This window comes from Oncorhynchus mykiss, chromosome 8 (genome assembly GCF_013265735.2).
Source record: "Oncorhynchus mykiss isolate Arlee chromosome 8, USDA_OmykA_1.1, whole genome shotgun sequence".
NCBI classification, from domain to species: domain Eukaryota; kingdom Metazoa; phylum Chordata; class Actinopteri; order Salmoniformes; family Salmonidae; genus Oncorhynchus; species Oncorhynchus mykiss.
Window position 1 is genome coordinate 86707390 of NC_048572.1, and position 14150 is coordinate 86721539.

A 14150-nucleotide genomic window follows, 5' to 3' on the forward strand; every position below is an offset into this window, starting at 1 on the left:
ATATAGTATTCTGGAATTGGTTTAAACTGTATAGTATTCTGGAATTGGTTTAAACTGTATAGTATTCTGGAATTGGTTTAAACTGTATAGTATTCTGGAATTGGTTTAAACTTTACAGTATTTTGGAATTGGTTTAAACTGTATAGTATTTTGGAATTGGTTTAAACTTACTTTACAGTATTTGGAATTGGTTTAAACTGTATAGTATTCTGGAATTGATTTAAACTGTATAGTATTCTGGAATTGGTTTAAACTGTATAGTATTTTGGAATTGGTTTAAACTGTATAGTATTTTGGAATTGGTTTAAACTGTATAGTATTCTGGAATTGGTTTAAACTTTACAGTATTTTGGAATTGGTATAAACTGTATAGTATTTTGGAATTGGTTTAAACTGTATAGTATTCTGGAATTGATTTAAACTGTATAGTATTCTGGAATTGGTTTAAACTGTATAGTATTCTGGAATTGGTTTAAACTGTACAGTATTCTGGAATTGGTTTAAACTGTATAGTATTCTGGAATTGGTTTAAACTATATAGTATTCTGGAATTGATTTAAACTGTATAGTATTCTGGAATTGGTTTAAACTGTATAGTATTCTGGAATTGGTTTAAACTGTATAGTATTCTGGAATTGGTTTAAACTTTACAGTATTCTGGAATTGGTTTAGGTACATTGAACCTTGGAGATCACAATACGTCCTGCTTGAACAACGATGCATTTCAGTTTCCATCGCTGAAACGGGTACAGTATAAATGAGTTAGTTACCACAATAGCATTCTGTGATAGTGTGTATATTTTCCCCATGACTGTAAGGGTGATTATGGGAATGACCGTCCCACCGCCGATTGCGTCGCCTCAAACGCTAGCTAATGAGGAACCGCAAGCAAGACACTGCGGTCTGAGGAGTGCGTTTCACACATTCCCACCATCCGTACACACAGCCTGGTTGTTATATTCTGACCGGAAGAGAATGAACTTCCACCTGATAATAAACGGTCCAGAATATTTTAATCTTCTCATCTAAATGATGTGTAATTGTTTATTTATTGATGTCCATACCGATGTATTTCAGTGTTTATGACCGCCTAGTGGGTTTATATAAAAAAATAAAAATAAACATAGTACCTGTCTTTGATCTTGTTGGTTCTCTCCACTTGGTCGATGTCCATGCGTATCTTGTACCTGACGTGACGCGGCACGGTAGTGGTCCAGGGGTAGATATCCAGGAAGACTAGCCCTGCCCAGAACTTATTCTCCTCCAATAGAAAGAGAGCCTGGTGGGTCAGCTGATCCTCATCTGTATTGGGCTTGAACTTATCCAAACTGATACACTGGATGAGGGGAGAGGAAAGTGGGGAGGGAGGGAGGGAGGGAGGGAGGGGGAGGAGGAGGGGAGAGTGAGGGAGGGAAGGAGAGAGGAGGGGAGAGTGAGGGAGGGAAGGAAGGAGGGAGGAGGGGAAGGAGGGAAGAGGGGAGAGGGAGGTGGGTATGGAGGGAGGAGGGAGGGAGGAAGGTGGGGAAGGAGAGAGGGAGGGGAGGAAGGATGTGGGGGGGGAGAGGGTGAGAGGGGGGAGATAGGAGGAGAGAGAGATGTATTTCACCTTTATTTAACCAGGCAAGTCAGGTCAGTGTGAGAATGAGTGTGAGCGTGTGTGTGTGTGTGTGTGTGTGTGAGCGTGTGTGTGTGTTGTGATTTACAGTGTAGCAGGTTGTGTGTCGGTTAGAGCATGTGTTTGACCGTGAACGTAGCTTTTGACCAATTTGGAATGGATTAGCAACACAGCCAAGTGTGTGAATGAGTCACAGTGTTCAGCAAACACTTCCTATCATGACATTTACTAGAACACTTCACTGACAATGCTGAGAGACATTCACATCTCTCTCTCTCTCTCTCTCTCTCCCCCTCTCTCTCACACACACACACTTCCATCAACACCACCCAACTCTTACCCCCTAACCCGGAAAATCGATTAGAATACCTTGTATTTATTGGAAGGACACAGCGAGGGAATGAAAGAATGAGGTCTGGATAGAGTGATTTTCCCTCTTTCATGTGGTGAGACAAGGGGTTCCATTTCCATGTGAGTCCCGTACACAAAAACAACAGAGGCCATAGGAAGGGTTGGTTCAATCCCACCTATTCAACACTTTCTCATGGACCACACAAAGACAAGCTGGTAGAGCCATGACAGTAGGCCTCTCCCCCTGCCTGTCCACCTCCCTCTCCCCCTGCCTGTCCCCCTGCCGTCCCCCTGCCTGTCCCCCTGCCTGTCCCCCTGCCTGTCCCCCTGCCTGTCCCCCTGCCTCTCTCCCTGCCTCTCTCCCTGCCTCTCTCCCTGCCTCTCCCCCTGCCTGTCCCCCTCTGGTCCCCCTGCCTCTCCCCCTGCCTCTCTCCCAGCCTCTCTCCCTGCCTCTCCCCCTGCCTCTCCCCCTGCCTCTCTCCCCATGCCTCTCTCCCAGCCTCTCTCCCAGCCTCTCCCCCTGCCTCTCCCCCTGCCTCTCTCCCTGCCTCTCCCCCTGTCTCTCCCCCTGCCTCTCACCCTGCCTCTCTCCCCATGCCTCTCTCCCAGCCTCTCTCCCTGCCTCTCCCCCTGCCTCTCCCACTGCCTGTCTGGTTAAAAAAAATGAAGAAAGAAATTAAAAGTAAATGTTGTTTTGTTCTGTTGGGTTATGAGTGACTACGGAGGCAGAGTCAGACTGTGAGTGACTACGGAGGCAGAGTCAGACTGTGAGTGACCACTCTTACGGAGGCAAAGTCAGACTGTGAGTGACCACTCTTACGGAGGCAGAGTCAGACTGTGAGTGACTACCCTTACGGAGGCAGAGTCAGACTGTGAGTGACTACTCTTACGGAGGCAGAGTCCGACTGTGAGTGACTACTCTTACGGAGGCAGAGTCAGACTGTGAGTGACTACTCTTACGGAGGCAGAGTCAGGCTGTGAGTGACTACCCTTACGGAGGCAGAGTCAGACTGTGAGTGACTACTCTTATAGAGGCAGAGTCAGACTGAGTGACTACTCTTACGGAGGCAGAGTCAGACTGTGAGTGACTACCCTTACGGGGGCAGAGTCAGACTGTGAGTGACTACTCTTATAGAGGCAGAGTCAGACTGTGAGTGACTACTCTTACGGAGGCAGAGTCAGACTGTGAGTGACCACTCTTACAGAGGCAGAGTCAGACTGTGAGTGACTACCCTTACGGAGGCAGAGTCAGACTGTGAGTGACTACGGAAGCAGAGTCAGACTGTGAGTGACTACCCTTACAGAGGCAGAGTCAGACTGTGAGTGACTACTCTTACGGAGGCAGAGTCAGACTGTGAGTGACTACTCTTATAGAGGCAGAGTCAGACTGTGAGTGACTACTCTTACGGAGGCAGAGTCAGACTGTGAGTGACTACTCTTATAGTGGCAGAGTCAGACTGTGAGTGACTACTCTTAAGGAGGCAGAGTCAGACTGTGAGTGACTACTCTTATAGAGGTTGAGTCAGACTGTGAGTGACTACTCTTACGGAGGCAGAGTCAGACTGTGAGTGACTACCCTTACGGAGGAAGAGTCAGACTGTGAGTGACTACGGAAGCAGAGTCAGACTGTGAGTGACTACCCTTACGGAGGCAGAGTCAGACTGTGAGTGACTACTCTTACGGAGGCAGAGTCAGACTGTGAGTGACTACCCTTACGGGGGCAGAGTCAGACTGTGAGTGACCACTCTTACGGAGGCAGAGTCAGACTATGAGTGACTACCCTTACGGAGGCAGAGTCAGACTGTGAGTGACTACCCTTACGGGGGCAGAGTCAGACTGTGAGTGACTACTCTTATAGAGGCAGAGTCATACTGTGAGTGACTACTCTTACGGAGGCAGAGTCAGACTGTGAGTGACTACCCTTACGGAGGCAGAGTCAGACTGTGAGTGACTACTCTTATAGAGGCAGTCAGACTGTGAGTAACTACTCTTACGGAGGCAGAGTCAGAATGTGAGTGACTACTCTTACGGAGGCAGAGTCAGACTGTGAGTGACTACTCTTACGGAGGCAGAGTCAGACTGTGAGTGACTACTCTTACGGAGGCAGAGTCAGACTGTGAGTGACCACTCTTACAGAGGCAGAGTCAGACTGTGAGTGACTACCCTTACGGAGGCAGAGTCAGACTGTGAGTGACTACGGAAGCAGAGTCAGACTGTGAGTGACTACCCTTACAGAGGCAGAGTCAGACTGTGAGTGACTACTCTTACGGAGGCAGAGTCAGACTGTGAGTGACTACTCTTATAGAGGCAGAGTCACACTGTGAGTGACTACTCTTACGGAGGCAGAGTCAGACTGTGAGTGACTACCCTTACGGAGGCAGAGTCAGACTGTGAGTGACTACCCTTACGGAGGCAGAGTCAGACTGTGAGTGACTACGGAAGCAGAGTCAGACTGTGAGTGACTACCCTTACAGAGGCAGAGTCAGACTGTGAGTGACTACTCTTACGGAGGCAGAGTCAGACTGTGAGTGACTACCCTTACGGGGGCAGAGTCAGACTGTGAGTGACCACTCTTACGGAGGCAGAGTCAGACTGTGAGTGACTACTCTTATAGAGGCAGAGTCAGACTGTGAGTAACTACTCTTACGGAGGCAGAGTCAGAATGTGAGTGACTACTCTTACGGAGGCAGAGTCAGACTGTGAGTGACTACTCTTACGGAGGCAGAGTCAGACTGTGAGTGACTCCTCTTACGGAGGTTGAGTCAGACTGTGAGTGACTACCCTTATGGAGGCAGAGTCAGACTGTGAGTGACTACTCTTACGGAGGTTGAGTCAGACTGTGAGTGACCACTCTTACAGAGGCAGAGTCAGACTGTGAGTGACTACCCTTACGGAGGCAGAGTCAGACTGTGAGTGACTACGGAAGCAGAGTCAGACTGTGAGTGACTACCCTTACAGAGGCAGAGTCAGACTGTGAGTGACTACTCTTACGGAGGCAGAGTCAGACTGTGAGTGACTACTCTTATAGAGGCAGAGTCAGACTGTGAGTGACTACTCTTACGGAGGCAGAGTCAGACTGTGAGTGACTACCCTTACGGAGGCAGAGTCAGACTGTGAGTGACTACCCTTACGGGGGCAGAGTCAGACTGTGAGTGACTACGGAAGCAGAGTCAGACTGTGAGTGACTACCCTTACAGAGGCAGAGTCAGACTGTGAGTGACTACTCTTACGGAGGCAGAGTCAGACTGTGAGTGACTACCCTTACGGGGGCAGAGTCAGACTGTGAGTGACCACTCTTACGGAGGCAGAGTCAGACTGTGAGTGACTACTCTTACGGAGGCAGAGTCAGACTGTGAGTGACTACCCTTACGGGGGCAGAGTCAGACTGTGAGTGACCACTCTTAGGGAGGCAGAGTCAGACTGTGAGTGACTACCCTTACGGGGGCAGAGTCAGACTGTGAGTGACCACTCTTACGGAGGCAGAGTCAGACTGTGAGTGACTACTCTTACGGAGGCAGAGTCAGACTGTGAGTGACTACCCTTACGGGGGCAGAGTCAGACTGTGAGTGACCACTCTTACGGAGGCAGAGTCAGACTGTGAGTGACTACCCTTACGGAGGCAGAGTCAGACTGTGAGTGACTACCCTTACGGGGGCAGAGTCAGACTGTGAGTGACTACTCTTATAGAGGCAGAGTCATACTGTGAGTGACTACTCTTACGGAGGCAGAGTCAGACTGTGAGTGACTACCCTTACGGAGGCAGAGTCAGACTGTGAGTGACTACTCTTATAGAGGCAGAGTCAGACTGTGAGTAACTACTCTTACGGAGGCAGAGTCAGAATGTGAGTGACTACTCTTACGGAGGCAGAGTCAGACTGTGAGTGACTACTCTTACGGAGGCAGAGTCAGACTGTGAGTGACTCCTCTTACGGAGGTTGAGTCAGACTGTGAGTGACTACCCTTATGGAGGCAGAGTCAGACTGTGAGTGACTACTCTTACGGAGGTTGAGTCAGACTGTGAGTGACTACTCTTACGGAGGCAGAGTCAGACTGTGCGTGACTACTCTTACGGAGGTTGAGTCAGACTGTGAGTGACTACTCTTACGGAGGCAGAGTCAGACTGTGAGTGACTACTCTTACGGAGGTTGAGTCAGACTGTGAGTGACTACTCTTACGGAGGTTGAGTCAGACTGTGAGTGACTACTCTTACGGAGGTTGAGTCAGACTGTGAGTGAGTACTCTTACGGAGGTTGAGTCAGACTGTGAGTGAGTACTCTTACGGAGGCAGAGTCAGACTGTGCGTGACTACTCTTACGGAGGTTGAGTCAGACTGTGAGTGACTACTCTTACGGAGGCAGAGTCAGACTGTGCGTGACTACTCTTACGGAGGTTGAGTCAGACTGTGAGTGACTACTCTTACGGAGGCAGAGTCAGACTGTGAGTAACTACTCTTACGGAGGCAGAGTCAGAATGTGAGTGACTACTCTTACGGAGGCAGAGTCAGACTGTGAGTGACTACTCTTACGGAGGCAGAGTCAGACTGTGAGTGACAACTCTTACAGAGGCAGAGTCAGACTGTGAGTGACTACTCTTACGGAGGCAGAGTCAGACTGTGAGTGACTACTCTTACGGAGGCAGAGTCACACTGTGAGTGACTACTCTTACGGAGGTTGAGTCAGACTGTGAGTGACTACTCTTACGGAGGCAGAGTCAGACTGTGAGTGACTACTCTTACGGAGGTTGAGTCAGACTGTGAGTCACTACTCTTACGGAGGCAGAGTCAGACTGTGAGTGACTACTCTTACGGAAGCAGAGTCAGACTGTGAGTGACTACTCTTACGGAGGCAGAGTCAGACTGTGAGTGACTACTCTTACGGAGGTTGAGTCAGACTGTGAGTGACTACTCTTACGGAGGCAGAGTCAGACTGTGAGTGACTACTCTTACGGAGGCAGAGTCAGACTGTGAGTGACTACCCTTACGGGGGCAGAGTCAGACTGTGAGTGACCACTCTTACGGAGGCAGAGTCAGACTGTGAGTGACTACCCTTACGGAGGCAGAGTCAGACTGTGAGTGACTACCCTTACGGGGGCAGAGTCAGACTGTGAGTGACTACTCTTATAGAGGCAGAGTCATACTGTGAGTGACTACTCTTACGGAGGCAGAGTCAGACTGTGAGTGACTACCCTTACGGAGGCAGAGTCAGACTGTGAGTGACTACTCTTATAGAGGCAGAGTCAGACTGTGAGTAACTACTCTTACGGAGGCAGAGTCAGAATGTGAGTGACTACTCTTACGGAGGCAGAGTCAGACTGTGAGTGACTACTCTTACGGAGGCAGAGTCAGACTGTGAGTGACTCCTCTTACGGAGGTTGAGTCAGACTGTGAGTGACTACCCTTATGGAGGCAGAGTCAGACTGTGAGTGACTACTCTTACGGAGGTTGAGTCAGACTGTGAGTGACTACTCTTACGGAGGCAGAGTCAGACTGTGCGTGACTACTCTTACGGAGGTTGAGTCAGACTGTGAGTGACTACTCTTACGGAGGCAGAGTCAGACTGTGAGTGACTACTCTTACGGAGGTTGAGTCAGACTGTGAGTGACTACTCTTACGGAGGTTGAGTCAGACTGTGAGTGACTACTCTTACGGAGGTTGAGTCAGACTGTGAGTGAGTACTCTTACGGAGGTTGAGTCAGACTGTGAGTGAGTACTCTTACGGAGGCAGAGTCAGACTGTGCGTGACTACTCTTACGGAGGTTGAGTCAGACTGTGAGTGACTACTCTTACGGAGGCAGAGTCAGACTGTGCGTGACTACTCTTACGGAGGTTGAGTCAGACTGTGAGTGACTACTCTTACGGAGGCAGAGTCAGACTGTGAGTAACTACTCTTACGGAGGCAGAGTCAGAATGTGAGTGACTACTCTTACGGAGGCAGAGTCAGACTGTGAGTGACTACTCTTACGGAGGCAGAGTCAGACTGTGAGTGACTACTCTTACAGAGGCAGAGTCAGACTGTGAGTGACTACTCTTACGGAGGCAGAGTCAGACTGTGAGTGACTACTCTTACGGAGGCAGAGTCACACTGTGAGTGACTACTCTTACGGAGGTTGAGTCAGACTGTGAGTGACTACTCTTACGGAGGCAGAGTCAGACTGTGAGTGACTACTCTTACGGAGGTTGAGTCAGACTGTGAGTCACTACTCTTACGGAGGCAGAGTCAGACTGTGAGTGACTACTCTTACGGAAGCAGAGTCAGACTGTGAGTGACTACTCTTACGGAGGCAGAGTCAGACTGTGAGTGACTACTCTTACGGAGGTTGAGTCAGACTGTGAGTGACTACTCTTACGGAGGCAGAGTCAGACTGTGAGTGACTCCTCTTACGGAGGTTGAGTCAGACTGTGAGTGACTACCCTTATGGAGGCAGAGTCAGACTGTGAGTGACTACTCTTACGGAGGTTGAGTCAGACTGTGAGTGACTACTCTTACGGAGGCAGAGTCAGACTGTGAGTGACTACTCTTACGGAGGTTGAGTCAGACTGTGAGTGACTCCTCTTACGGAGGTTGAGTCAGACTGTGAGTGACTACTCTTACGGAGGCAGAGTCAGACTGTGAGTGACTACTCTTACGGAGGTTGAGTCAGACTGTGAGTGACTACTCTTACGGAGGTTGAGTCAGACTGTGAGTGACTACTCTTACGGAGGTTGAGTCAGACTGTGAGTGAGTACTCTTACGGAGGTTGAGTCAGACTGTGAGTGAGTACTCTTACGGAGGCAGAGTCAGACTGTGCGTGACTACTCTTACGGAGGTTGAGTCAGACTGTGAGTGACTACTCTTACGGAGGCAGAGTCAGACTGTGAGTGACTACCCTTACAGAGGCAGAGTCAGACTGTGAGTGACTACGGAAGCAGAGTCAGACTGTGAGTGACTACCCTTACAGAGGCAGAGTCAGACTGTGAGTGACTACTCTTACGGAGGCAGAGTCAGACTGTGAGTGACTACCCTTACGGGGGCAGAGTCAGACTGTGAGTGACCACTCTTACGGAGGCAGAGTCAGACTGTGAGTGACTACTCTTACGGAGGCAGAGTCAGACTGTGAGTGACTACCCTTACGGGGGCAGAGTCAGACTGTGAGTGACCACTCTTACGGAGGCAGAGTCAGACTGTGAGTGACTACCCTTACGGGGGCAGAGTCAGACTGTGAGTGACCACTCTTACGGAGGCAGAGTCAGACTGTGAGTGACTACTCTTACGGAGGCAGAGTCAGACTGTGAGTGACTACCCTTACGGGGGCAGAGTCAGACTGTGAGTGACCACTCTTACGGAGGCAGAGTCAGACTGTGAGTGACTACCCTTACGGAGGCAGAGTCAGACTGTGAGTGACTACCCTTACGGGGGCAGAGTCAGACTGTGAGTGACTACTCTTATAGAGGCAGAGTCATACTGTGAGTGACCACTCTTACGGAGGCAGAGTCAGACTGTGAGTGACTACCCTTACGGAGGCAGAGTCAGACTGTGAGTGACTACTCTTATAGAGGCAGAGTCAGACTGTGAGTAACTACTCTTACGGAGGCAGAGTCAGAATGTGAGTGACTACTCTTACGGTCGCAGAGTCAGACTGTGAGTGACTACTCTTACGGAGGCAGAGTCAGACTGTGAGTGACTCCTCTTACGGAGGTTGAGTCAGACTGTGAGTGACTACCCTTATGGAGGCAGAGTCAGACTGTGAGTGACTACTCTTACGGAGGTTGAGTCAGACTGTGAGTGACTACTCTTACGGAGGCAGAGTCAGACTGTGCGTGACTACTCTTACGGAGGTTGAGTCAGACTGTGAGTGACTACTCTTACGGAGGCAGAGTCAGACTGTGAGTGACTACTCTTACGGAGGTTGAGTCAGACTGTGAGTGACTACTCTTACGGAGGTTGAGTCAGACTGTGAGTGACTACTCTTACGGAGGTTGAGTCAGACTGTGAGTGAGTACTCTTACGGAGGTTGAGTCAGACTGTGAGTGAGTACTCTTACGGAGGCAGAGTCAGACTGTGCGTGACTACTCTTACGGAGGTTGAGTCAGACTGTGAGTGACTACTCTTACGGAGGCAGAGTCAGACTGTGCGTGACTACTCTTACGGAGGTTGAGTCAGACTGTGAGTGACTACTCTTACGGAGGCAGAGTCAGACTGTGAGTAACTACTCTTACGGAGGCAGAGTCAGAATGTGAGTGACTACTCTTACGGAGGCAGAGTCAGACTGTGAGTGACTACTCTTACGGAGGCAGAGTCAGACTGTGAGTGACTACTCTTACAGAGGCAGAGTCAGACTGTGAGTGACTACTCTTACGGAGGCAGAGTCAGACTGTGAGTGACTACTCTTACGGAGGCAGAGTCACACTGTGAGTGACTACTCTTACGGAGGTTGAGTCAGACTGTGAGTGACTACTCTTACGGAGGCAGAGTCAGACTGTGAGTGACTACTCTTACGGAGGTTGAGTCAGACTGTGAGTCACTACTCTTACGGAGGCAGAGTCAGACTGTGAGTGACTACTCTTACGGAAGCAGAGTCAGACTGTGAGTGACTACTCTTACGGAGGCAGAGTCAGACTGTGAGTGACTACTCTTACGGAGGTTGAGTCAGACTGTGAGTGACTACTCTTACGGAGGCAGAGTCAGACTGTGAGTGACTCCTCTTACGGAGGTTGAGTCAGACTGTGAGTGACTACCCTTATGGAGGCAGAGTCAGACTGTGAGTGACTACTCTTACGGAGGTTGAGTCAGACTGTGAGTGACTACTCTTACGGAGGCAGAGTCAGACTGTGAGTGACTACTCTTACGGAGGTTGAGTCAGACTGTGAGTGACTCCTCTTACGGAGGTTGAGTCAGACTGTGAGTGACTACTCTTACGGAGGCAGAGTCAGACTGTGAGTGACTACTCTTACGGAGGTTGAGTCAGACTGTGAGTGACTACTCTTACGGAGGTTGAGTCAGACTGTGAGTGACTACTCTTACGGAGGTTGAGTCAGACTGTGAGTTAGTACTCTTACGGAGGTTGAGTCAGACTGTGAGTGAGTACTCTTACGGAGGCAGAGTCAGACTGTGCGTGACTACTCTTACGGAGGTTGAGTCAGACTGTGAGTGACTACTCTTACGGAGGCAGAGTCAGACTGTGAGTGACTACCCTTACGGAGGCAGAGTCAGACTGTGAGTGACTACGGAAGCAGAGTCAGACTGTGAGTGACTACCCTTACAGAGGCAGAGTCAGACTGTGAGTGACTACTCTTACGGAGGCAGAGTCAGACTGTGAGTGACTACCCTTACGGGGGCAGAGTCAGACTGTGAGTGACCACTCTTACGGAGGCAGAGTCAGACTGTGAGTGACTACTCTTATAGAGGCAGAGTCAGACTGTGAGTAACTACTCTTACGGAGGCAGAGTCAGAATGTGAGTGACTACTCTTACGGAGGCAGAGTCAGACTGTGAGTGACTACTCTTACGGAGGCAGAGTCAGACTGTGAGTGACTCCTCTTACGGAGGTTGAGTCAGACTGTGAGTGACTACCCTTATGGAGGCAGAGTCAGACTGTGAGTGACTACTCTTACGGAGGTTGAGTCAGACTGTGAGTGACCACTCTTACAGAGGCAGAGTCAGACTGTGAGTGACTACCCTTACGGAGGCAGAGTCAGACTGTGAGTGACTACGGAAGCAGAGTCAGACTGTGAGTGACTACCCTTACAGAGGCAGAGTCAGACTGTGAGTGACTACTCTTACGGAGGCAGAGTCAGACTGTGAGTGACTACTCTTATAGAGGCAGAGTCAGACTGTGAGTGACTACTCTTACGGAGGCAGAGTCAGACTGTGAGTGACTACCCTTACGGAGGCAGAGTCAGACTGTGAGTGACTACCCTTACGGAGGCAGAGTCAGACTGTGAGTGACTACGGAAGCAGAGTCAGACTGTGAGTGACTACCCTTACAGAGGCAGAGTCAGACTGTGAGTGACTACTCTTACGGAGGCAGAGTCAGACTGTGAGTGACTACCCTTACGGGGGCAGAGTCAGACTGTGAGTGACCACTCTTACGGAGGCAGAGTCAGACTGTGAGTGACTACTCTTACGGAGGCAGAGTCAGACTGTGAGTGACTACCCTTACGGGGGCAGAGTCAGACTGTGAGTGACCACTCTTACGGAGGCAGAGTCAGACTGTGAGTGACTACCCTTACGGGGGCAGAGTCAGACTGTGAGTGACCACTCTTACGGAGGCAGAGTCAGACTGTGAGTGACTACTCTTACGGAGGCAGAGTCAGACTGTGAGTGACTACCCTTACGGGGGCAGAGTCAGACTGTGAGTGACCACTCTTACGGAGGCAGAGTCAGACTGTGAGTGACTACCCTTACGGAGGCAGAGTCAGACTGTGAGTGACTACCCTTACGGGGGCAGAGTCAGACTGTGAGTGACTACTCTTATAGAGGCAGAGTCATACTGTGAGTGACTACTCTTACGGAGGCAAAGTCAGACTGTGAGTGACTACCCTTACGGAGGCAGAGTCAGACTGTGAGTGACTACTCTTATAGAGGCAGAGTCAGACTGTGAGTAACTACTCTTACGGAGGCAGAGTCAGAATGTGAGTGACTACTCTTACGGAGGCAGAGTCAGACTGTGAGTGACTACTCTTACGGAGGCAGAGTCAGACTGTGAGTGACTCCTCTTACGGAGGTTGAGTCAGACTGTGAGTGACTACCCTTATGGAGGCAGAGTCAGACTGTGAGTGACTACTCTTACGGAGGTTGAGTCAGACTGTGAGTGACTACTCTTACGGAGGCAGAGTCAGACTGTGCGTGACTACTCTTACGGAGGTTGAGTCAGACTGTGAGTGACTACTCTTACGGAGGCAGAGTCAGACTGTGAGTGACTACTCTTACGGAGGTTGAGTCAGACTGTGAGTGACTACTCTTACGGAGGTTGAGTCAGACTGTGAGTGACTACTCTTATGGAGGTTGAGTCAGACTGTGAGTGAGTACTCTTACGGAGGTTGAGTCAGACTGTGAGTGAGTACTCTTACGGAGGCAGAGTCAGACTGTGCGTGACTACTCTTACGGAGGTTGAGTCAGACTGTGAGTGACTACTCTTACGGAGGCAGAGTCAGACTGTGCGTGACTACTCTTACGGAGGTTGAGTCAGACTGTGAGTGACTACTCTTACGGAGGCAGAGTCAGACTGTGAGTAACTACTCTTACGGAGGCAGAGTCAGAATGTGAGTGACTACTCTTACGGAGGCAGAGTCAGACTGTGAGTGACTACTCTTACGGAGGCAGAGTCAGACTGTGAGTGACTACTCTTACAGAGGCAGAGTCAGACTGTGAGTGACTACTCTTACGGAGGCAGAGTCAGACTGTGAGTGACTACTCTTACGGAGGCAGAGTCACACTGTGAGTGACTACTCTTACGGAGGTTGAGTCAGACTGTGAGTGACTACTCTTACGGAGGCAGAGTCAGACTGTGAGTGACTACTCTTACGGAGGTTGAGTCAGACTGTGAGTCACTACTCTTACGGAGGCAGAGTCAGACTGTGAGTGACTACTCTTACGGAAGCAGAGTCAGACTGTGAGTGACTACTCTTACGGAGGCAGAGTCAGACTGTGAGTGACTACTCTTACGGAGGTTGAGTCAGACTGTGAGTGACTACTCTTACGGAGGCAGAGTCAGACTGTGAGTGACTCCTCTTACGGAGGTTGAGTCAGACTGTGAGTGACTACTCTTACGGAGGTTGAGTCAGACTGTGAGTGACTACTCTTACGGAGGCAGAGTCAGACTGTGAGTGACTACTCTTACGGAGGTTGAGTCAGACTGTGAGTGACTCCTCTTACGGAGGTTGAGTCAGACTGTGAGTGACTACTCTTACGGAGGCAGAGTCAGACTGTGAGTGACTACTCTTACGGAGGTTGAGTCAGACTGTGAGTGACTACTCTTACGGAGGTTGAGTCAGACTGTGAGTGACTACTCTTACGGAGGTTGAGTCAGACTGTGAGTGAGTACTCTTACGGAGGTTGAGTCAGACTGTGAGTGAGTACTCTTACGGAGGCAGAGTCAGACTGTGCGTGACTACTCTTACGGAGGTTGAGTCAGACTGTGAGTGACTACTCTTACGGAGGCAGAGTCAGACTGTGCGTGACTACTCTTACGGAGGTTGAGTCAGACTG

The 14150-nt window shown here is 50.1% G+C and overlaps 1 protein-coding gene across 3 annotated transcripts in view; it reads right to left on the reverse strand.

Moving 5' to 3' along the window:
• The window catches only part of abca4b (ATP-binding cassette, sub-family A (ABC1), member 4b), a 133651-nt gene that overhangs the window by 77254 nt on the left and 42247 nt on the right, over window positions 1–14150 (reverse strand). For all 3 annotated transcript variants that reach the window (XM_036986622.1, XM_036986623.1, XM_036986624.1), the window contains one exon: window positions 1131–1336. In XM_036986622.1, the coding sequence (XP_036842517.1) occupies window positions 1131–1336 (206 nt within the window). The remainder of the gene's footprint in view (window positions 1–1130; window positions 1337–14150) is intronic.